The 25,851-nt window shown below is 40.6% G+C and overlaps 1 protein-coding gene across 1 annotated transcript in view; it reads right to left on the bottom strand.

Moving 5' to 3' along the window:
• The window catches only part of LOC120057428 (protein turtle homolog B-like), a 235,761-nt gene extending 230,279 nt beyond the window's left edge, over positions 1 to 5,482 (bottom strand). The window contains exon 1 of the mRNA XM_039006053.1: positions 4,864 to 5,482. Coding sequence (XP_038861981.1) covers positions 4,864 to 5,482 — 619 coding nt within the window. The remainder of the gene's footprint in view (positions 1 to 4,863) is intronic.
• Positions 5,483 to 25,851: the final 20,369 nt, after the last annotated feature.

Raw genomic sequence — 25,851 nt, 5'->3', positions numbered from 1 at the left:
TACTCGATAGCTAGTCCGGTAGTCAGTGACTGGTTCAGTCATCAATAGCAGGTTCGGTGGCTACTTGCGGGGCTATCTCTCGCTCTATGCTGGGCCTGCTGGGTTTTAGCGCTGGGTGTAGCCTCTCACAGCTGCGTCGGGCATGGCTCCTGTGTCTGTAGTTGCAGGGGACACAAAACATACAATTAGAGCATGTACTGGCCAACAATTGGAGTCACACTCGCACGTTCTAAACATGTACTTTCCTTTAGAAGGTGATGTGTCTTTTTCCCACAGCAGGCGAACAGCAGCAACAAGGTGGATGTCAAGAGGTCCCCGGTCCGAATGGTGCCTGAAGGTAAGTTCCTTTTAACTCACGTTCTAGGGCGTGTTTAGCAATATAGTTCTTGGAGTGAGAAGGTTATAGGGAATTGGCAACAGATGTCTCAAGTCAATATAGTCCAGGAATGGGCAACTTTGATGGGAGTGGGGGCCACAAAAAATCTGAACTCATCATGAGGGGCCGCAGTTGCTACCCATTTTAACATGAGGTGTAGATAAAATGTTGTTTTAAAGCTAGTTTGCTGCAATTCTACACATTTTACCATGGGGCAAAGAGAAGATTTAGCAATTTTATAACTCATTTCATGCAAATTCTTTAATTTTAGAGTTAATTTAGTGCAATTATACTCATTTTGCCATGTGGTAGAGAGGAACATGAGCAGTTTTACAGCTTTATGTCCTGCAATTCTACACATACAGACTCACATTAACCATCTCCAATCCAAAGTTAAATCTAGAATCGGCTTCCTATTTCGCAACAAAGCCTCCTTCACTCATGCTGCCAAACATACCCTCGTAAAACTGACTATCCTTGTCACGTTCTTTAAAATGAGTGGACCAAGGCGCAGCGTCCGTAGAGTTCCACATTATCTTTAATAGTGAAACTTACAACAAAACAACAAAGAATAACAAACGTTCAGTCACGGAGCGCAACAAAGCACTAACCAAAACAAATAAAAAATAAATAAATATGATCCCCAAATAGAGGCAACGATAATCAGCTGCCTCTAATTGGGAACCATACCAAGCACACCAACATAGAAATAGAAAAAACTAGATCACCCCCCTAGTCACGCCCTGATCTACAAAACCATAGAGAACCAAGGGCTCTCTATGATCAGGGCGTGACAATCCTACCGATCCTTGACTCCGGCGATGTCATTTACAAAATAGCCTCTAACACTCTACTCAGTAAATTGGATGCAGTCTTTCACAGTGCCATCCGTTTTGTCACCAAAGCCCCATATACTACCCACCACTGCGACCTGTATGCTCTCGTTGGCTGGTCCTCGCTACATATTCGTCGCCAAACCCACTGGCTCCAGGGCATCTATAAGTCTTTCCTAGGTAAAGCTCCGCCTTATCTCAGCTCACTGGTCCCCATAGCAACACCCACCCGTAGCATGCGCTCCAGCAGGTATATCTCACTGGTCACCCCCAAAGCCAACACTTACTTTGGCTGCCTTTCCTTCCAGTTCTCTGCTGCCAATGACTGGAATGAATTGCAAAAATCACTGAAGCTGGAGACTTATATCTCCCTCACTAACTTTAAGCGTAAGCTGTCAGAGCAGCTTACTGATCGCTGCAGCTGTACACAGCCCATCTGTAAATAGCCCATCCAACCAACTACCTACCTCATCCCCATATTTGTTTTTGTTTTTCTGCTCTTTTGTACACCAGTATTTCTACTTGCACAACCTCATCTGCACATATATCACTCCAGTGTAAATTGCTAAATTGTAATTACTTTGCCACTATTGGCCTATTTTTTGCCTTACCTCCTTACTTCATTTGCACACAGATTTTTCTTTTGTGTTATTGACTGTACGTTTGTTTATCCTATGTGTAACTCTGTTGTTTTTGTCGCACTGCTTTGCTTTATCTTGGCCAGGTCGCAGTTGTAAATGAGAACTTGTTCTCAACTGGCCTACCTGGTTAAATAAAGGTGAAATAAATAAATTTAAATTGTGCCATAGGGTGGAGAGAAATGCTTGCTGTTTTTTATATGATCTGAGTGAGATTGACTAACAAAATCAATGGGTTCTCCCTGGGCTCTAATTCAACCTTGGTTACTACAAATTTGGATAGCTGACCACTAGACAAATTTGACAATTAAAAAAATGTTAGCTGACATGGGCTATTTGAGTGACTATCAATGACTGACATAACAAGAGAAAAACTGTTGAAGCACAACAAAAATTCGAAATTGCAGTTGGCCATCCCTAATGTAGTCCATACCAATCTGGGGAATCACAGCACACATGCAAGCAAGCAAATAGTTCATGCAATTAAATTTCACTCGTCAGAATGTCAGAATTTAAGTAAAAGGCAATCGTTGTAAACAACACACAGCACAGGTGATTAAAATGCACTCATTAATAGGCATGATATAAAATAATAAGACCTGCTTATTAGTAATATACAAATAATGGCAGTACCTAGTTTGATAAGAGTCAGTGTCAGTTGTTGAAAGTATTAATTACAGCAATTGACCTACTTCTCTCATTATTGGAGTGGAAACGTTGTTTGCAGAGTTCACAACCTGCCACACTTGCGAGAAACAAGTTTTGGTTTATTTCATAACCATGATTTCCGAGTTTTGTACATTTTTTTATTGTCTTTTGTTTTGGGTGCTCCATGTAAGCAATGAGCATGTTTCTGGTTTCTCGTTAAGGGAGCATAAGGCTGAGAACACATAGAAGTAGGCCTACCTGGCTTGCTGCATGTAAATGTAGGAAAGTGCCCATTTAGGGATATCTCATTTCTGATTGTCTTAACTCACCAGGTCCACCACTAATAAGCTGAGCTTCTCTGTCATTTTTTTCTTCACCTCACTGAGTAAGTCAGCAAAGTCAGTTATTTTTTTATTTTTTTTACATCCATTGCAATTAATAATAGTTCCTCACAGTATTTGAACATTCTTTCCAACACTCTCCCGGCCTCGATAATCACCAAGCCTCAGTGTGAAAGAGCAAAATATCATGATCTGATTATCCCATATATCCAATGGAAACGTCATAAAAAAACAGCTGTCTGTCCTGAGCCCACTGGAGTGAGAAACTCTGAGGAACCGGAATAGGCTAGTTGATACAATGTTGCAAGTTCTCTAGGGACAGCTTCAGGCCAGACCCATGCTGATTGATTTTATACAATATTGCACTTCACTAGCGATAGCTCAAGTCAAGACAAATAGAAAGGGAGGCAGACAGACGAAGTAGAGAGATAAATGCGATTGAAAGAACCTGAATTTATCAGGATGTTTTCTACTGTTTTTATTTGTCAGCTTTAGGCCTACAGTGCTTTTTCAGAAAGTATTCACACCCCTTGACTTTTTCCACATTTTGTTGTGTTACAGCCGGAATAAAAAATTCATACAATTTAGAGTTTTTGCCACTGGTCCCCATAATGTCAAAGTTAATTAAAAATGAAAAGCTAAAATGTGTTGAGTCAATAAGTATTCAACCCCTTTGTTATGGCAAGTTCAGGAATAAAAATGTGATAGCAATGATCATCAACCAATTTGACAGAGCTTGAAGAATTCTGAAAGGAATAATGGGTGTATGTGCAGCCAGGATCCATATAGTGAGAAAGTCCTCCGTTTTCTCTCTGTTTGTCGTACTGTTGCACAATCCAGGTATGGAAAGCGCTTAGAGACTTACCCAGAAAGACTCACAGCTGTAATCGTTTCCAAAGGTGCTTCTACAAAGTATTACCTCAGGGGTGTGAATACTTAAGTAAATTAGATATTTCTGCATTTCATTTGAAATAAATTAGCAACATTTTCTAAAAACAAGTTTTCACTTTGTCATTATGGGGTATTGTGTGTAGATGGGTGAGAAAATAAATAAATTGAATAAATGTTAAATTCAGGCTGTAACAACAAAATGTGAAATATTTTGGCAGAGGCTGGTGCTCTCGCATTAGTTGAATTGCATCTTTATTCAGATTTTGATGATTTACCCTGTGACAATGATTGAGAAACGAGAACGTTATTATTTAAATTAAACTTTTCCACGAAAATGTGCATATATAAATAATCATAACTGGCACGCAGATTAGTGATCTGACGTGCTGTATTGTTCACGCCACGCTGCTCGTTCACTCCACACTGTTCGTTGGTACGCGAATGCTCCTTCTACCTCTCTCAACTTGTTGACAGGTGTTTGGCTCACTGCCCCGCAATTCACCACCTTGCGAGATGGTCATCTCCCGCTTGTATAGTGTATGTGCAGCCAGGATCCATATAGTGAGAAAGTCCTCCGTTTTCTCTCTGTTTGTCGTACTGGTGTGTGACTACAGGCTAGCTAGGCTAATTGGGCTTCCAATTGGGTGTCTCTCTTGACAGGTTTTACAAAAAAATTGCTATAAACCACAGTGAGTTCGCAAATACAGCCCGCACCGCGCCTCCCGAAACAAGCCTGTAAATTGGCAAACACACAAGCAGCACACACCTGAGTCATCAAACATTCATATTCAGATGGGACAGTTATATCACGATATGCCCCCCTCTACATTTTCTTTAATATAATCTATGGACATAGATAGTGGAACCCCAGAAATAGATAGTGGAACCTCAGCTTAGACGAAGTTCCAGGGACATGACTTGTGATTTTCTTCCCCGTGAGTTTTTTTTCTCCAGAATCTTCCCTTGCTGAACATAGTCAGCACAAAATAATAACAGCATACCATTACCAATGAACCGGGCTAATGTGACTTCCCCTCTCTCTTTCTTAATAGCATTGGTTAATCGAATAGGGTGTAGATTAGACCCTGTGGTCACATCAAACATGATTACGACTTTCCACTCCGACACATCATTACTTTTGTTTTTCACTACCTTCACCCTCTTCACGGTCTCAACACTAGAACTGCCACTGCTGTCTGCAGCGCTTATAGCAGGGCCTTTCACTACCTTCACCCTCTTCACGGTCTCAACACTAGAACTGCCACTGCTGTCTGCAGCGCTTATAGCAGGGCCTTTCACTACCTTCACCCTCTTCACGGTCTCAACACTAGAACTGCCACTGCTGTCTGCAGCGCTTATAGCAGGGCCTTTCACTACCTTCACCCTCTTCACGGTCTCAACACTAGAACTGCCACTGCTGTCTGCAGCGCTTATAGCAGGGCCTTTCACTACCTTCACCCTCTTCACGGTCTCAACACTAGAACTGCCACTGCTGTCTGCAGCGCTTATAGCAGGGCCTTTCACTACCTTCACCCTCTTCACGGTCTCAACACTAGAACGGCCACTGCTGTCTGCGGCGCTTATAGCAGGGCCTTTCACTACCTTCACCCTCTTCACGGTCTCAACACTAGAACGGCCACTGCTGTCTGCGGCGCTTATAGCAGGGCCATTCTTTTTTATTTTACTTTTCACCACAGACCATCCAGGTCCATGACTTTCATCATCCCCACCCGTACCATCAGAACTATCATCCATGTCGATCACAGTCCAGCATCCTACCACAATATAGAACGATGGATTATATTTCGCTTCCTTGTTTGAAGTCGAACCTCGCCTCTGCCTCCTGTCCTATTTCTCAATTGCCTAAATAGCTGCCAATCAGCTAACGAGCAAGTTTGTCTAGCCTTGGCCCAGGCTTAATTTCTTATCAAGAGGTCTGAGAGTACAGGAGAGTAGCATGGGTTAGTTCGGTTTTTGCATCTGAGTCGCTTGAAAGTGGCATGTTTATCATCCGGAGAGGTAAAACTGGATGATAAAAATTCAAGTGTCAAACAGGGTCTGGTATGCAGTTAGTAGAAAAAAGCTCTGAATAATATAGATCATGAAGGAACGCCTGGGGGAGAATGAAAAAAAAAACATCTTCACAATTATACGAGGGTTAGAGTTTTTCAATTTGGTATCTCTAATCCAAGCAATAGGGCAGTGGTCGCTGATATCATTTGCAAAAACACCACTAGCCAAATGCTTATGAGGATGGTTAGTCAGGATGAGGAGTTTTCTAGGTTTTTCACATTAATCCGAGTGGGTTTCTTTATCAGCTGAGTCAAGTTGTACTCAAGATGGACATTCTTCAACTGATCTGAGGCATGTGTAAGCCAATCAAGAGTTAGATCTCCTAACACAACCAGTTCAGATACCAGAAATGTTTTAAATAATCAGAACTAATATCAACAACCTCCGCCAAAGCAGCTGGGGTAGACCGCAGCAATAAATATATGCATATTTTGGCTTATGACACTTTTATAACCAACAGCTCACATATTTTGGGGACAGAGATGCTAAGAGAGCATGATGCCATAAGAGAAGATCTTACATAAATAGCAACCTTTTTTTGTCTATCACATCTGAAAATGTTGTAGTCCGCAATGGTAACGTCCTTACCATAATCAAATTATTCAGCCAAGTCTCTGAGATAACCAGAACATCTGGGCTTGTGTCATGCACCCAGAAAGTCCAGTTTAGACATCGGGCTTCGCACACACATTTATATGTAAAAGTTCAAGCCCTCTGCGAGATTTGCAAACAGCAGGAGCATTAATGGTGACACAAGAGTCAATATAACTGGATAAGTTAGCCACAACAGGCTTCCTGATTGGATACAAAGTTGCAGAGCTAATAGTAGAATTCAGATAAATGTACACAAGATTACTGTTGACAATACCCCTATGCTTATAAGCACATGTAGCAAAATGATAGCTTGATATAAAGCTATAAATAGCATAGCTGGAGATAACAAAATTGGGTTCCTTACAGGAGCTAACAGAGCTATGAATGGAAATTAAATTAACAAGCACAGAATTACTATTTACAATACCCCTATGGGAAGCTGTGGCGGAATGAAATCGCTGCAATTTAATGGGAGTAAATACCTTTGAGGAGCTTGATTTGATCAGTCATTGCCTCAGCGCTGCCTTGTATTTTTTGGACAGGATCCAGGCACCCAAATGATTAAGGTGGATCCTCTGCTTCCAAAGGGTGTCAAAGTTTACAAAAGTTACACCTAAGGAGCTGCAGTAGTCACGTAGCCAGTTGTGAAGTCCTAGTAGCTTGGTAAAACGTTCACTACATTGACCCAGCGAGGGCACAGGGCCAGAAATGGTAGAACGTTATTTGGTATCCAGCAGAGACCCAGTAAATTCTTCCAAATCCTGTTTCAGACATTCCGAGCTAACATCTAAAGTCATTAAATCCCACATGGACTACAAGTCAAATCACATTTTATTGGTCACATATACGTGTTTAGCAGATGTTATTGCGGGTGTAGCGAAATGCTTGTGTTTCGAGCTCCGACAGCGCAGTAATATCTAACAAGTAATATCTAACAGTTTCACAACATATACCCAAAATACATGTTAATCTAAGTAAGGAATGGATTAAGAATATATACATATATGTCAGAGCGGCATTGGACGAAGATACATTGTCATAGTATAGAGTACAGTATATACATATGAGATGGGTGATGCAATATTTACAAACAATTAAATTGTCTTAGATACTGTAGAATAGTATACAGTACAGTGTACACATATGAGATGAGTAATGCAAGATATGGAGACATTATTAAAGTGGCTAGTGTTTCATTTTTTTTTTTAAGTGGCCAGTGATTCCTAATCTATGTCTATAGGCAGCAGCCTCTGATGTGCTGGAGATGGCTGTTTAACAGTCAGTGGTGTAGTATAGAAATGAAATGAGTGATGCAATAAGGTAACAACATTTAAAAGTGACTAAGATACCGTAGAATAGTGTGGAGTGCAGTTTACACATATGAGATGAGTAATGCAAGATACGGAACATTATTAAAGTGGCTAGTGATCCATTTCTAAAAGTGGCCAGTGATCCTAATCTATGTCTATAGGCAGCCGCCTCTGATGTGCTAGTGATTGTTATTTAGCAGTCTGATGGCCTTGAAATAGAAGCTGTTTTTCAGTCTCTCGGTCCCAGCTTTGATGCACCTGTACTGACCTCGCCTTCTGGATGATAGCGGGGTGAACAGGCAGTGACTTGGGTGGTTGATGTCCCTGATGATCTTTTTGGCCTTCCTATGGCATCGGGTGCTGTAGGTGTCCAGGAGGGCGGGAAGTTTGTCCCCGGTAATGTGTTGGGCAGACTGCACCACCCTCTGGAGAGCTTTGCGGTTGTGGGCAGTGCTAGTTGATACAGCCCGACAGGATGCTCTCAATTGTGCATCTGTAAAAGTTTGTGAGGGCTTTAGGTGTTAAGCCACATTTCTTTAGCCTCCTGGACCATTTCAGTTTGTCAGTGATATGTACGCCGAGGAACTTGAAGCTTTCCACCTTCTCCACTGCGGTCCCATCGATGTGGATAGGGGGGTGCTCCCTCTGCTGTTTCCTGAAGTCCAATATCATCTCCTTAGTTTTGTTGAGTGAGAGGTTATTTTCCTGGCACCACACTCCCAGAGCCCTCACTTCCTCCCTGTAGGCTGACTCATCATTGTTGGTAATCAAGCCTACTACTGTTGTCTCGTCTGCAAACTTCATGATTGGGTTGGAGGCGTGCTTGGCAACGCAGTCATGGGTGAACAGGGAGTACAGGAGTAAAGGAGGGGGCACAACTGCATCAATCTCCGTGTGCTGACAGAACGGTGGGGAGCAGGCTAGAAATATCCTGTACTCGAGTCCCGGGGTAGCACAGGGTTTCTGCTCCAGAAACCGAGATGTTACCATAGAGCTGCCGAAGACAACAGTTGGCGAGATATCTGCCCATTCCCATGCCTCGAATGATTCAGGTAAACCGTCGAGGACCTGCGAGAGGTGGAATATTGCATGCCTGCAACTCTTGGCACCCGGTTCGAGCTTCCCATAACCAACAAAGTGGAAATCTACAGTGCAGTTAGTAATATTAAGTTACACAATTGTTTTTTTTTTTTTTTTATTATTATTATTTTATTTTTTTATTGAATATCCGAAACATACAATACACTTGCAGTGAAGCCTCTCAACAACTACATCATACCAGTCATCCAACAGACTCCCATTCAGAGCGACACACAGAAACATCCAGGGTCAATGCCCTGCTCAAGGGAAAGTTGACAGATCTCCCACCAGGCCAAAAAACATGAACCCGAACCCTCCAAGTCCCCCCCACAGTTCCCCAATAGCTGTCCCTCAACCATTCGAGACCCCTCCCACAGCCCCCCCCCAAGAAGAAAAATAAAAAATACAATTAATTCCATTCCCTACCCCCAAGAACCCCCCAATGCACCAACAACCAAGAGAATGAGCTAAAGAGAAAAATGGAAAATACAGAAGAAAACAGCAAACAACAATGCAAAAAAATAAATTAATAATAATACATTTAAAACAAAGGACATCAAGGACAACTAAAATCATAACAGCAATGCCAACTGAATATGTTTGTGTGCAAGTCTGGCAATATTGCATGTATGTGTGTATTCTTGTATGCGTTTATTTGAATGAGAGTGTGTGTATATGCATGTGTACAAACACCTGCACGGTATCAGCCTCAGGCAAACCGGCATTAGTTGTAAAAACATACTTTTTATTATGTTTTATTCTATTTAAAACGTTTATCTTTGACCATCATTCTATCTCCCGCACAGCAACTCCACTCCCACTTGTCTCCCATTCCACATCCTAACCCTCAGCTTCCCTCAGCCCATCCCATCTATCTCTGCTGGCCACCCACTTCAGTTTTCTACACAACACATATCTTTCAACTATGCTGTGTTGTTTAACGTAGAATTTCAATCTATCTAATCGAATAGAATCCACAGATTGCGAGTTGAAGATAAAAACTTTTACTAAGAGTATTAGTAATTGACTGACCCGGTCTCTCCAGATCTCCTAACAGTACTATTTCTAGGGTCAATTTTATATCAATGCTATGCATTTTCAGCCATTCCTGAACCTGAGACCAGAAACAGGCTACCTGAGGGCAATACCAAAATAAATGGTCCATTGATTTTGTATCCTCACAACAAAATCTACAGAGTTTCGATGATTTTATGCCCCAAATATTCAACATTTTGTTGGTGACAAGAATTCTATATAATAATTTTAGCTGGAAATCACGAAGTCTTTAATCTTGCATTGTTTTATATATCAACTCATACACCCTGTACCATGGAATCGGTACATCAAAAATATCTTCCCAACTATTTTGCAATCTGTATGGCACAGTTATCAACATACTGGTCCTCAAATGAAACTGGTATACTTTCCTATTTATGCTATTTTTATTCCTCTGCCAGTTTTGATCCTTTATATTGGGCCGACAGACCAGTTCCCTACCTCCCCCCGCTGCCACCTGCCTCCTCCCTTTTTGGGGCAATGCTGTAATCCATTGGTTGTACTCTTGGATTGAGCAGGCCTTCCCGTACAATTCTGATAACTCCATGAAGGACATAACTCTACCCTTACAATATCATTTAAGAACAAAATACCCTTTTCAAACATCTTTCCCATAAATACAGGTATTTTATCAACCAGCACATTTGAATTCAGCCATATTATTTGTTGTAATATTTGTTATATCTTTTCAGGGGATGAAATTGAAATTGTAGGCAATGCTTGTTTGAAAAAGAGAGATACTTTGAAAAAAGTGTAATTTTCAATTAATCGAAAATGAGATATGGCAATCTGCAAAAAGGCCATTTCTAAACAATGGATGAGCTTTTCTTATTAATCTACTTGAGAACCATTTAGGGTTCAAGTAAAACTTTCGAATGAGTGAAGCTTTTAGAGAGTTTTAGTGCTTTTATATTTAATAATCTCAACCCACCCAATTCATATTCATTATATAGATAGACACGTTTTATTTTGTCTGGTTTAGCGTCCCAGATAAAGCGAAAAAAAAATTGCTCATATGATTTGAAAAACGAATCATCAGGAGTAGGCAGCGCCAAACGAGAGTGAGTAAACTGAGATATGACTAAGGAGTTAATCAGGGCAATTTTTCTAATAAATAGAAAGGTATTTACCTCTCCATGGTAGTCTATTTTACAAGTTTTCTATTGAAATTCATTGTGGAGAGCTTATTTATATATTTTGTGATATGAATACCGAGTATGTCTACTTCACCATCAGCCCATTTTATAGATAAACTGCAGGGTAATGTAAAAGTTGTATTTTTTAAAGGTCCAATATGTAATAGTGTACACTTATCATAATTAGGTTTTAGTCCAGAGTACAGAAAGGTTATCTAGATCTTCAATGAGACATTGCAGGGATCTAGCTTGCGGACTTAATATAAAACTTGAGTCATCGGCATACATGGACACCTTTGTTTTTAAGCCTTGGATTTCTAATCCTCTAATGTTGTTATTGGATCTGATTTTAATAGCTAGCATTTCGATGGCCATACCGAATAGATATGGTGACAGCGGACACCCTTGTTTAACTCCTCTTGACAATTCAAAACTCTCTGAGAAGTAGCCGTTATTTACAATTTTACACCTGGAGTTGCAGTACATTATTTTTACCGATTTTATTAGAGAATTGCCGAAATTGAAAAAATCCAGGCATTTATAAATAAAATCCAGTCTTTATCAAATGCCTTTTCAAAATCCGCTATAAATACCAGGCCTGGCTTCTTAAATGTTTCATGATGTTCTATTATTTCTAGTAGTTGTTGTATATTATCTCCAATGTATTGTCCATGTAAAAACCTGTCTGATCAGGATGAACAATACCTGGTAAAACCCTTTCAATTCTGAGTGCTATGCATTTTGCTAGTATTTTTGCATCACAACATTGAAGTGTAAGGGGCCTCCAGTTTTTTAGATAGACCAGGTCTTTATATTTGCCATCTTGGTCTTGTTTTAATAATAGAGAAATCAGACCTTCCAGCTGAGTACCTGACAGACTACCATTTCTATAGGAGTAGTTAACTTCACTAGGGTAGGAGGCAGCATTCGGAATTTTGGATGAAAAGCGTAACCAAATTAAACTGCCTGCTACTCAGGCCCAGAAGATAGGATATGCATATAATTTGTAGATTTGGATAGAAAACACGTATAACAGAACTGATATGGCAGGCGAAAACCAGAGGAAAATCCAACCAGGAAGTACTATTATTGTAATGCCCGGGGTGTAGTGGATGAAAGGAGTCAAACGCAGGAGACAGAGAGTTCAGAGTAGCGTTCCAAATTTAATTCCCCACACGGGTGAAAACACAACGCTACTCTAAAACAAATGCTTCACCACAAACAAAGTGAGGAACACGAAAATCACAAACCAACGTACACGTACCCTGACACACAAGAATGTACAGACTGTACACACAACAATCCCGCACACCCAGCAGGCCGGGCTGCTGGGTAATAAAGCCCCACAAATCACCCTAACCACAAACAGGTGTCACTACTCAACAAAAAGGGAGGGGGAGGAAAAGTCAGTAGCAGCTAGTAGGCCGGTGACGACGACCGCCACCCGAACAGGAAGGGGAGCCACCTTCGGTGGGAGTCGTTACAATTATTTTGAAAGGCTGTTTTTCCATTGAAAGCCTATCCACCATACAAAGACTTAGGACCCAGTTCACGAGCTCTGTGGCTTCCTCTATATGTGCCCAGTCTTCAGGCATTGTTTCAGGCTTTTACTCTGAAAAATGAGGAAGATACAGCACTTTCAATCAGTGGCCAGTGGAAATGTCCATTCATCAGCCATGCGTCTGATCGGGAACGCGCCTTTCTTGTTCCTCCTTTCCTATTGACAAAGCTTTTGTCCGGTTGAAATATTATTGATTATTTATGACAAAAACAACCGGATGATTGATTTTAAACATCGTTTGGCATGTTTCTACTAACTTTTATTGTACTTTTTAAAAACTTTTCGTCTGGACTTATTAGTGCACACGCCTTAAGCATTCGGATTACTGGACAAAACGCGCAAACAAAAAGTAGGTATTTGGTCATAAAGAGGGACATTATCGAACAAAACTAACATTTATTGTCTAACATGGAGACCTGGGAGTGCCACCAGATGAAGATCATCAAAGGTAAGTGATTAATTTTAATGCTATTTCTGACTTCTGTGACACTCTCCTTGGCTGGAAAATGGCTGTATGGGTTTCTGTGGCTAGGTGCAGACCTAACATAATCGCAAAGTGTGCTTTCTCCGTAAAGCCTTTTTGAAATCTGACACAGCGGTTGCATTAAGGAGAAGTTTTTCTTTATTTGTATGTTTAACACTTGTATCGTTTATCAATGTTTATGATGAGTATTTCTGTAATTTGATGTGGCTCTCATCACTTTCACCGGATGTTTGTTTGAGACAATGCATTTCTGACCATAACGCGCCAATGTAAACTGAGATTTTTGGATATAAATATGAACTTTATCGAACAAAACATACATGTATTGTGTAACATGAAGTCCTATGAGTGCCATCTGATGAAGATCATCAAAGGTTAGTGATACATTTTATCTCTATTTCTGCTTTTTGTGACTCCTCTCTTTGGCTGGAAAAATGGCTGTGGTTTTCTGTGACTAGGTGCTGACCTAACATAATCGCATGGTGTGCTTTCGCAATAAAGCCTTTTTGAAATTGGACACTGTGGTTGGATTTACAAGAAGTTTATCTTTAAAATGGTGTAAAATACTTGTATGTTTGAGGAATTTTAATTATGGGATTTCTGTTGTTTTGAATTTGGCGCCCTGCAATTTCACTGGCTGTTGTCGAGGTGGAACACTAGCGTCCCACTTGTACCAGAGAGGTTAACAAACCTCCAGAAGAGCTTCAATGCCATAGAACACTCCTTTCGTGGCCTCCAACTGCTCTTCAATGCAAGTAAAAATAAATGCATGCTCTTCAACCAATCGCTGTCCGCACCTGACCGGCCCTCTAGCATCACTACTCTGGACGGTTCTGGCAACTACAAATACCTAGGTGTCTGGTTAGACTGTAAACTCTCCTTCCAGACTCACATTAAGGATCTCTAATCCAAAATTAAATCTAGAACCGGCTTCATATTTCGCAAACAAAGCCTCCTTCACTCATGCTTCTCAACATACCCTCGTAAAACTGACTATCCTACCGATCCTTGACTTCGGCGATGTCATTTACAAAATAGTCTCCAACACTCTACTCAGCAAACTGGATGTAGTCTAGACTAACAAGGGAAATCCGGTAGATAGCAATAGACAGGTAGATAGCAATACAAACGATACCACAGAGATACAAAATAAGTTAGAGGAAAAACAAAAAGAACCTGAGGAACTTATTCAATAACGATCTAATGTAATCTATTACAAAAATAAAGTAAACTGGATGGAATATGGAGAAGAACACTCAAAATTCTTCCTGAATCTCCATTACAGGAATGGTAACAAAAATCATTTGCAGAAACTTTTATTCTATTTACAGATGGCAAGTTCACATGTTCCAGACGGCATTTCTGCCATTTTGATTAAAAAAAAGAAGTTTACGTTAAAATGCCTCTCTTGTGATGTAGTGACGTGCGACATACGCCTAGTTTCCTGAAACGAGTCACAAATACTTTTTTTTTTGCATATGGTACATTTCTGGGATCTTTCAGCTCATGAAACATGAGACCAACACTTTACATGTTGCGTTTATATTTTTGTTCAGTATAGTTGGTTATCTTTTTCTACCTGCAGATTCATACTCCAGCATAGTGGCTAGCGTCACGCCTACTCCTGCTCCCTCTCTCCGGCGCGCGACGTTAGCGGCCTACTAACCACCGGCCCTGGAATACTATGATTACGCACACCTGCTCCCCATTGTGCACACCTGGTCATCATTATCTCCATGATTACTCACCCTTTATTTAGCCCTCAGTAGACATCATTCATTAGGTAGTATTGTTTTCGCTCACATTCTGTGTGCTTCTCATGTTTTGTTCATCTGCATCGATTCATTATTAAACTCACCTTCTGCACCTGCTTCCTGACTCCTGGCATATTACATTACAGCTAGCTATGACAATCCGTTTGTACTGTAGTTATGGGTTGGGATTATGGATCATTGTTTAGCTAGCTAGATAGCTACATGTCTAAACGAAAGACTCCACTTCGCAAGAGAATGATTATATGACCCATCAAGTTAGCCAGGTGTGTCTGGGGGCCATCTATTGTATTTCATGAACATGTGTACATGTCTAGACAATAGTGACCCATCCACTTAGCTAGATGAGGCTGGGGGGTGGTTATAGCATTTCTTTCACATGACCCATCAATTTAGACAAGTGTCTGGGTAAGCATCATCTAATAATTATACAACATTTTAAATGGACACTTTCAAAATCAGATTAGGATATAGGCCAAGGACTAGATAAAATGTATTTTTACCTGGAGTTTTTCCTTATCGTGGGGTACTACTTTCACCACTTTTAGTCTTGAAGTATTTGGTTGTTTACTACACTACTTTGTTTAGCACATGTGAATCCTTAAAGAGATGGATGGGACTAAGGCTTAAGAGTGTGTGAACGATGCTTAAAAGGTGTAGACAAAGAAGAGCTCTCCAGTTATCAAGTACCAAGGTAAGACCCAAGTGCAGACGGTGTGAAGTAACAATGTTTATTGTAACAACAGGGGCAGGCAAACGACAGGTCAAGGCAGGCAGGGGTCGATAATACAGAGTAGAGGCCATGGTACATGACGGCAGGCAGGCTCATAGTCAGTCAGAGTAGTCAGGCGGGCGGGTACAGGGTCACTTTCTAAAAAGTGGGGTTACAAGCTTATAAACTTTCAAAGCAGAATTACTTTCCCATTGTTCCTCAACTGCAGTGTATGATATACCATTTTGTAGCTCTGAGTCTCAGAGATGTGAGAATACAAAAATCTAAGCCTTGTGTCATTACAAAGAGGAAATGTAAAAACTTTAGTGAAGTCTTTTTTACACAATCTTTATTTTAGTGACCTTGATTGCATTTCAGCTATCCCTGAACCTGATCTAGCTTTGAGCCTCGTTTGCAGATGGTCTTCAATACTATTGTGGATAACCATGCTTCCTTCAAAGAATTAAGAGCTAAATATAGATTGAATTCCTGGTACTCTGCAGAATTATCAGAAGTCATTCATAAAATAGATGATGTTTGGGTCAAGGTCAGGAACACAGGCTTAGGCCCAGACTGGGAAGCTTTTAAGCAATTGAGGAATCATTGTGTAAAAAAAAAAAAAAAAAAGAATTCAGAAAAGCTAAATCTGATTATTATGTAACCGCTCTTTCAGATTGTAATGGGAACCCGGCTAAATACTGAAACTGTCAAATCCCTGAAGGGTTCTCACTACCGAATCACCATTTTATTTCAGCAGGCTCGCTCTTTGAAAGAACTTCTAAGCCTATTCACATTGATATTGGGCTGGATACTGATAGGGGAAAGTTGTTAAATCATCAGAGAAATGATAGTCAAAGCTTTTCTTTTAGGCTATTTACAGAAAAATAACTAATGGATGCTTTGCTAGCAATGGACAACAAGAAATCTACAGAAGCTGACTAATTGGATCCTGGTCTGCTTAAGTGTGCAGCGCCCATCATTGTTGGCTCAATAACTCACATTTAACATTGTTATCAGAAAATATACCAAAAGTATGGAAATCAGCTCGTGCTGCCACTCCATAAGGGCGGGATAGTAGGGATCTTAATAATTATCACCCCATTTCAAGGCTTCCTTGTCGAGCTAAGATTCTCGAATCCTTGGTAAATATACAACTTTGGACTTTCTTTATCTGAGAAATGTATTTTGAATGTTAACCAATCAGGGTTTAGGCCTGGGCATAGCATTAACCACTTTAGTTGTTAAATAATCTTGTCAATGCTTTAGACACTAAAATGAAATGTGCTGCTTTATTTGTGGACCTGTCAAAAGCTTTTGATACTGTTAATCATTCTGTTTTATTGAATAAGTTGTCCTCGATAGGCCTGAGTTCTAACACCTGTTCATTGTTTCAGATCTCAGGCCATTGTGAGTAATGGGGTTAAGTTTGAATTTCTTGATGTGCATAAAGATGTACCACAGGTGTCGATTTTGGGACCTATTCTCTTCACTATTTATATAAACACCATTGGTCAATATTTTTTTAAATGTTAAACTTCACTCAGACTTTTGATCTGCCTGTGTCAAAACTACAGTCAGATTTTACAGCTATGCAGGAATCTCTTGCTGATTCAAAACTTGTGCTTAATACAGGCAAAACAAAATTCATGTTGCTTTTAAACTCTCGTAAAAATGTATCAGATGTTCACTTATTAGATGGTTCTCCAATTGAACGTGTTCCCCCATATAAATACTTAAGCATTTGGATTGATATGGATTTGACGTTTAAAAACATATACAGTACCAGTTGAAATTTTGGACACACCTACTCATTCCTGGGTTTTTCTTTATTTGTACTATTTTCAACATTGTAGAATAAGAGTGAAGACATCACAACTATGAAATAACACATATGGAATCATGTAGTAAGCAAAAAAGTGTTAAGCAAATCAAAATATATTTTATATTTGAGATTCTTCAAAGTAGCTACCCTTTGCCTTGATGACAGCTTTGCACTCTCTTGGCATTCTCTCACCCAGCTTCATAGTCCCATACTCATCTTTTTTGGTTACAACATGATTCCATATGTGTTATTTCAGACTGTAAACTCTCCTTCCAGACTCACATTAAGCATCTCCAATCCAAAATAATTAAATCGAGAATCAGCTTCCTATTTCGCAACAAAGCCTCCTTCACTCATGCTGCCAAACATACCCTCGTAAAACTGACTATCCTACTGATCCTTGACTTCGGCGATGTCATTTCCAAAATAGCCTCCAACACTCTACTCAGCAAACTGGATGTAGTCTATCACAGTGCCATCAGTTTTGTCACCAAAGCCCCAAATACTACCCACCACTGCGACCTGTATGCTCTCATTGGCTGGCCCTCACTACACATCTGTCTTCCAAACCCACTGGCTCCAGGTCATCTATAAGTCTTTGCTAGGTAAAGCCCCACCTTATCTCAGCTCACTGGTCACCATAGCAACACCCATCTGTATCACGCGCTCCAGCAGGCATATTTCACTGGTCATCCCCAAAGCCAACACTTACTTTGGCTGCCTTTCCTTCCAGTTCTCTGCTGCCAATGACTGGAACAAATTGCAAAAATCACTGAAGCTGGAGTCTTATATCTCCCTCACTAACTTTTAGCATCAGCTGTCAGAGCATCTTACCGATCACTGTACCTGTACACAGCCAATCTGTAAATAGCACACCCAACTACCTCATACCCATATTGTTACTTATCCTCTTGCTCTTTTGCACCCCAGTATGTCTACTTGCACATTCATCTTCTGCACATCTATCACTCCAGTGTTTAATTGGTATATTGTAATTATTTCGACCTCTATGGCCTATTTATTGCCTTACCTCCCTACTCTTCTACATTTGTACACACTGTACATAGATTTTTCTATTGTGTTATTGACTGTACGTTTGTTTATGTGTAACTGTGTTGTTGTTTTTGTCGCACTGCTTTGCTTTATCTTGGCCAGGTCACAGTTGTAAATGAGAACTTGTTCTCAACTGGCCTACCTGGTTAAATAAAGGTGAAATAAACTAAAAAGCAAGTAGTTTTAGACTCCTGCATCATTACTGAAAAAGTTCAGATTTGTGATGCTTTTAATCAGCATTTTATCTCAATTGGTTTCCTATTTGAAAGAAAGGGTGGTCATACTGGTCTTGGCCAATCGGTTGAATGTTCTTCTCACATACAGCCTCCAGTTGCCTCGATGGATGATCAGTCAACCTCATGTGACTTAGGAAAATGGTAGGGTTTTTCTTTTTGGCAACTCACAGAAACAGAAGTTCTTGCTGCCTGATTAGCTATTGACACCAGAAGTCATTATGGGCTTCCAATTTGGAAACGTCTTTGCTTAAGTATGCAGCGCCCGTCATTGATAGCTAGGTAATACACATTTCTTATTTAACTTGATAATTATCCGCCCATTTCCAGGCTCCCTTATCTTGCGATAATACTAGAATCATTGGTCAACAAACAGCTACATTATTTTCTATCTGTAAATGGTATTCTTAATGTTAATCAATCCGGATTCAGACCTAAACATAGCACTACTACGGCTACCATGCTTGTGGTCAATTATATTGCAAATGCCTTAGTTGATAAAAAACTAAATCTGCCATGTTTGTAGACTTGTCAAAAGCTTTTGTTACTGTAGACCATGTTATTTTGTTGAATAAGCTGTCCTCGATACGGTTGTGTACTGATGCTTGCCAATGTTTTCATAATTATCTCAATGACAGAACTAAGGCCATCAAGGTAGATGGGGTCAAATCTGAGTTCCTTGAGTTATGTAAAGGGGAGCCCCAAGGTTCGATATTCGGCTCACTACTGTTTACAGTCTATATATACAGGGCAATCGGAAGTATTCAGACCCCTTGACTTTTTACACATTGTTACTTTACAGCCTTATTCTAAAATTTATTATATAGTTTTTTCCACTCATCAATCTACATACCCCATAATGACAAAGCAAAAACAGTTTTTTAGACATAAAAAAATATTACAAAATAAAAAATATTACATTCATATAAATATTCAGACCCTTTACTCAGTACTTTGTTGAAGCACCATAGGCAGCGATTACATCCTTGAGTCTTCTTGGTTATGACACTACAAGCTTGACACCCCTGTATTTGGGGAGTTTCTCCCATTATTCTCTGAAGATTCTTGCTCTGTCAGGTTGGATGGGGAGCATCGCTGCACAGCTATTGTGAGGTCTCTCCAGAGATGTTCGATTGGGTTCAAGTCCGGGCTCTGGCTGGCCCACTGAAGGACATTCAGAGACTTGTCCCGAAGCCGCTCCTGCGTTGTCTTGGCTGTGTGCTTAGGGTCTTTGTCCTGTTAGAAGATGAACCTTCACCCCAGTCTGAGGTCCTGAGCGCTCTGGAGCAGGTGTCTCCATCAAGTGTCTCTCTCTGTACTTTGCTCCTTCCTGAAGCATCTCCCACAAGTTGGATTGGCTTGATGAGCACTTCTTACGTACTATACGGTCACGCTGCGCCCACATCAGCTCAATAGGGTTGAGATCCGGTGACTGTGATGGCCACTCCATTATAGACAGAATACAAGCTGACTGCTTCTTCCCTAAATAGTTCTTGCATAGTTTGCAGCTGTGCTTTGGGTCATTGTCCTGTTGTAGGAGGAAATTGGCTCCAATTAAGTGCCATCCACAGGTTATGGCATGGCGTTGCAAAATGGAGTGATAGCCTCCCTTCACGATCCCTTTTACCATGTACAAATCTCCCACTTTACCACCACCAGACCATCACATTGCCTCCACCATGCTTGACAGATGGCGTCAAGCAATCCTCCAGCATATTTTCATTTTTTCTGCATCTCACGAATGTTCTTCTTTGTGATCCGAACACCTCAAACTTAGATTTGTCTGTCCATAACACTTTTTTCAAATCTTCCTCTGTCCGGTGTCTGTGTTCTTTTGCCCATCTTAATCTTTTCTTTTTATTGGCTGGTTTGAGATATGGCTTTTTCTTTGCAACTCTGCCTAGAAGGCCAGCATCCCGGAGTCGCCTCTTCACTGTTGACGTTGAGACTGGTGTTTTGCGGGTACTATTTAATGAAGCTGCAAGTTGAAGACTTGTGAGGCGTCTGTTTCTCAAACTAGACACTAATGTACTTTTCCTCTTGCTCAGTTGTGCACCGGGGCTTCCCAGTCCTCTTCCTGTTGTGCTTAGATCCAGTTTGCGCCTGTTCTGTGAAGGGAGTAGTACATAGCGTTGTACGAGATCTTCAGTTTCTTGGCAATTTCTTGCATGGAATAGCCTTAATTTATCAGAACAAGAATAGACTGATGAGTTTCATAAGACAGTTTGTTTCTGGCCATTTTGAGCCTGTAATCGAACCCACAAATGCTGATGCTCCAGATACTCAACTAGTCTAAAGAAGGCCAGTTTTATTGCTTCTTTAATGAGCACAACAGTTTTCAGCTGTGCTAACATAATTGAAAAAAAGGTTTTCTAATCATCAGTTAGCCTTTTAAAATGATAAACTTGGATTAGCTAACACAACATGCCATTGGAACTTCTACAGGAGTGATGGTTGCTGATAATGGGCCTCTGTACGCCTATGTAGATATTCCATTTTTAAAAAAATCAGCCGTTTCCAGCTACAATAGTCATTTACAACATTAACAATGTCAACACTGTATTTCTGATGAATTTGATGTTATTTTAATGGACAAAAAAATTGCTTTTCTTTCAAAAACAAGAACATTTCTAAGTGACCCAAAACTTTTGAACAGTAGTGAAAATATGAATAGGCATACCAAATATGCCCAATAAGTACATGGTTGGCATTTGCCAAAGTGAGAAATGGTAAATTCCAGAAGTCCATTATGGGTATCACAATAGTCAAGGGAAAAAAGCATTATTTTGGGGGTGGGTTTACATAGTTGAAAATTACAGAACTTAAGGATGTGCGATAAGTCTCTGTACTTTATCTACATGCAGTTGGTGGGAGAATATTTGCCAAAAGCATTTCCTTTTCCTTTCCGAGTGGCACTCTAAAAGCTTGCTCCCCTAACAACCCTGTAAGTAAGAGCAGTAATATTACAGCCCTTATTGCCTGCGTTAATGCATCCCCATATGCCCAAACCCCTAGTACATTATGGTTTACAAGAACCCTAGACACAGAGCCTGAAGCATTGTCACGATTCATCAAGACAACACGACTCACATCCCCACATCCAAAGGGCCAGACAAATAAGTCCTAAAAAACAGTAGGAGCACTTCACATCCAAGTCCCTACAGCCATAGCCGAGCGAGTTGAAAATGGAAATCCAAAAAGACTCAAAAATATATGAGCCACTTCAACAGACTCTAGATCAGCACTCATACTTTGGAGTTTGTGTTCTTTACAAAGTGCTTGTCTGTAAGCTGAGCCATTGTCCTCAATAGGACTGTTGCTACAGCCTCACTGCTTTGCCTTGTGTGAAAATGTAAGAGACAGACCATGGGAGACAACAAATATAATACAAGTCAAAAGTTTGGACACACCTACACACCTAGGGTTTTTCACATTGTAGAATAATAGTAAAGACATCTGACCTGGATATTGTGTGTGTGAGTCTGTCTGTGTGTGAAGGCGGGCTGCTGTTCAGTCTTTGGGCTCTCACCATGGTGGGCCATTTTGCCAGCTGGACCCTCTGCTCTCCTGGGTTTTGGGAAAAGGTTGGTCGGGGAGAGAGCCAGCAGACGACCAATCCGGAGTGTCACACACAAGGGAGGCCCATAAGAAAGAGAGATGTATAATGCCTATTTGAGAGGGGATGCATTTTGCAGGTCAACTTATACAAAGGTTTGTCTCTTTAAAGAAATTACTATACATAATGGGATTTCAAGGTATTGTTTGTTCGAGCTTAAACATTCTCATACTGCTTTGTCATTTCTCTTAAGTCCCATGTCAGTAAAATGAGAGCTCCAAATATAAACCTGAAGAACAAATTTGATACCTTCATGTTACCATGACAATATAATGAGTAGAGGCTTTAATATGTACAGTACATGCATAAAAAATACAGATCTGTGAAGCCACCCACGGGCAATTTAGAAGTGATGGAGGAAGAGATATGAGAAACTTTTTTCTCTTCGTGTACCTGCAGAAGACAATAGATAGAAGGTCTGTGTTTTTCTGCACCATTAAAGGATTTGCATATTTCGAAAGGACAGCGAAAGAGTCGCTTGCGCGACTGTCACTTATTCTCACTCAGGGATCCATTTGGGTTGTCCTGTGCTTTGTGAAATGTTAACTGCAGTTGACTCAACAAATGCAAATTAGTTGGGCCCAGGCTCTGTGGTTATTGGTTATTGTAAGACATAAAGGGAGGGCCGATAAACAGCTTGCCGGCTGGCTGGCTGAAGCTAAGCCCAGTGCCCCCATGGTTGCAAGGGAATCTGTTATAACAGGAATGGAGCAGTGAAGGCTCTGTGCTCATCTTATTGAGCTTGTTGGTGTTCCCATAATTCCTGCAGTTTGGGCTCTGACACAATGGAATTTGTTCAGACTATACAGTCACGGTCTTCAGTCTTTTACTCCCAGCCCTGTTTGTTCTCTTTTTCTATGTCTGTTGGTCTGTTAACATTCTAGTTTTAGTTACTCCTCAAACATCCTAGCACCGTTCAGAGAAATAAATTACAAATTAATCTAACTCAGCCCATGTGGTCGATGGCCTTGATCTATGATCAAGAAAGGTAATATAATTCTCGTTCTGGCATTTTTCGAGTTTGGCTGGTACCCTTGTGTACACACTGAGTATTAGAGAGTAAGACGACTGGAACTTCAGGCTCAAAGAGTATTACATTGGAGCATTATAAAAGTCATTTTTGGAGGTTTCTCTTATTGAATGAGTCATTAAACTACAGATGCTACCTTTTGTACTCTGAACAGCCTTAGCAGAGAACCAAAAACAACCAGATGCAGATATTGAGATGAGCGAGATGCAAGACTTCGCTCTCACACAGTCACACACTATCTGTGCATGTGCATGGGTTTGCATCACGCTGTTACAGCATGGTAGCTAGTGGAACAGATTGTGTGAGAGCAAAGTCTTGCATCTCGCTCATCTCAATATCTGCAAGTCTACCTTTAAGGTGTTTTGGTTGTTTTTGGTTCTCTGCAAAGGCTGTTCAGAGTTGTGGGTATTATTGTGGGTGTAGTGAAATGCTTGTAAATTGACCTACTATGCTGTTTACTTTCTGCATCTACATCATATCACTGCGTCTACCTTTAAATAGTCAATAGGGCGAGTTTGGAACACTGCTGAACAGTCTATTGTAAATGTCCACTGTGTGTACTCTAATGTACATTTGTTAAACCCTTTGGTTTGGTTATGGGGACAGTGTAAGTTGAGCTGCCTTGGGGTAAGTGGGTGAAAATGTCCTGTGACAGTGAGTGATGGTGCTGGTAGGTCAAAGTTGAATTATGTGGTATATTGTATATATCTTGAATATATGCCTACATTCAGATATACAATTGAAGTCGGAAGTTTACATACACCTTAGCCAAATACATTTAAACTCAGTTTTTCACAATTCCTGACATTTAATCGTTGAAAAAAATTCCCTGCCTTAAAATAAAGTGGTGAACCTAAGAATGTGAAATGTCAGAATAATAGTAGAGAGAATGATTTATTTCAGCTTTTTTTTCTTTCATCACATTCCCAGTGGGTCAGAAGTTTACATACACTCAATTAGTATTTGGTAGCATTGCCTTTAAATTGTTTAACTTGGGTCAAACGTGTCGGGTAGCCTTCCACAAGCTTCCCACAATAAGTTGGGTGAATTTTGGCACATTCCTCCTGATAGATCTGGTGTAACTCAGTTACTCAGAGTCAGGTTTGTAGGCCTCCTTGATCGCTTTTTCAGTTCTGCCCACACATTTTCTATGGGATTGAGGTCGGGGCTTTGTGATGGCCACTCCAATACCTTGACTTTGTTGTCCTTAAGCCATTTTTCCGCAACTTTGGAAGTATGCTTGGGGTCATTGTCCATTTGGAAGACCCATTTGCGACCAAGCTTTAACTTCCTGACTGATGTCTTGAGATGTTGCTTCAATATATCCACATCATTTTTCAACCCTCATGATGCCATCTATTTTGTGAAGTGCACCAGTCCCTCCTGCAGCAAAGCACCCCCACAACATGATGCTGCCACCCCCGTGCTTCACGGTTGGGATGGTGTTCTTCGGCTTGCAAGCATCCCCCTTTTTCCTCCAAACATAACGATGGTCATTATGGCCAAACAGTTCTATTTTTGTTTGATCAGACCAGAGGACATTTCTCCAGAAAGTACGATCTTTGTCCCCATGTGCAGTTGCAAACCGTAGTCTGGCTTTATTATGGCGGTTTTGGAGCAGTGGCTTCTTCCTTGTTGAGCAGCCTTTCAGGTTATGTTGATATAGGACTCGTTTTACTGTGGATATAGATACTTTTGTACCTGTTTCCTCCAGCATCTTCACAAGGTCCTTTGTTGTTGTTCTGGGATTGATTTGCACTTTTCGCACCAAAGTACATTCATCTCTAGGAGACAGAACGCATCTCCTTCCTGAGCGGTATGACTGCTGCGTGGTCCCATGGTGTTTATACTTGCGTACTATTGTTTGTACAAATGAACGTGGTACCTTCAGGCGTTTGGAAATTGCTCCCAAGGATGAACCAGACTTGTGGAGGTCAACAATTTCTCTTCTGAGGTCTTGGCTGATTTCTTTTGATTTTCCCATGATGTCAAGCAAAGAGGCACTGACTTTGAAGGTAGGCCTTCAAACTATAGTTTGTTAACAAGAAATTCGTGGAGTGGTTGAAAAACTAGTTTTAATGACTCCGACCTAAGTGTATGTAAACTTCCGACTTCAACTGTATATCTCTCTGTTCAATATCACTTAGCCTTCCATTTCTTGACCAGTTGTCTGGGACAGGAATATTATTTAAGTGTACCAATTCATAGGCAAGTTCTCTGCATTTTGGCCACTAAGCCCATGTAACTGGTCCGCTAGATTCTTGATATGTTTAGCAAGCTCAGACTCCATTTCATCCGACAAGAATGTGTGCCTCTGCTGCACTGTCATGGCCTTTCTTTCGCACAGGTACATGTTCATTTTATTTTTTTGTCAATGTACCTCCAGTGTCATTCAGTCAATTTCCATCCCATGCTGCTGCTCCAATAGACTTCTTTCCTTCTCTAACTTCCTTCGCTGCTCATTCAAGAACCTCAAATGGTGGCTAGACCCATGCTTGTTTTACATTTGTATACATGGGGCATGATGATGTATGTTCTGTAACAATAAAAATCCACTATCTTGAGTTCATATACATGACACATTGCAAAAAT

This window comes from Salvelinus namaycush, chromosome 12, assembly GCF_016432855.1.
Source record: "Salvelinus namaycush isolate Seneca chromosome 12, SaNama_1.0, whole genome shotgun sequence".
In the NCBI taxonomy this organism is placed as follows: domain Eukaryota; kingdom Metazoa; phylum Chordata; class Actinopteri; order Salmoniformes; family Salmonidae; genus Salvelinus; species Salvelinus namaycush.
The sequence above is the reverse complement of the archived record's forward strand: the minus strand, read 5'-3'. Positions and strand labels throughout refer to the sequence as shown.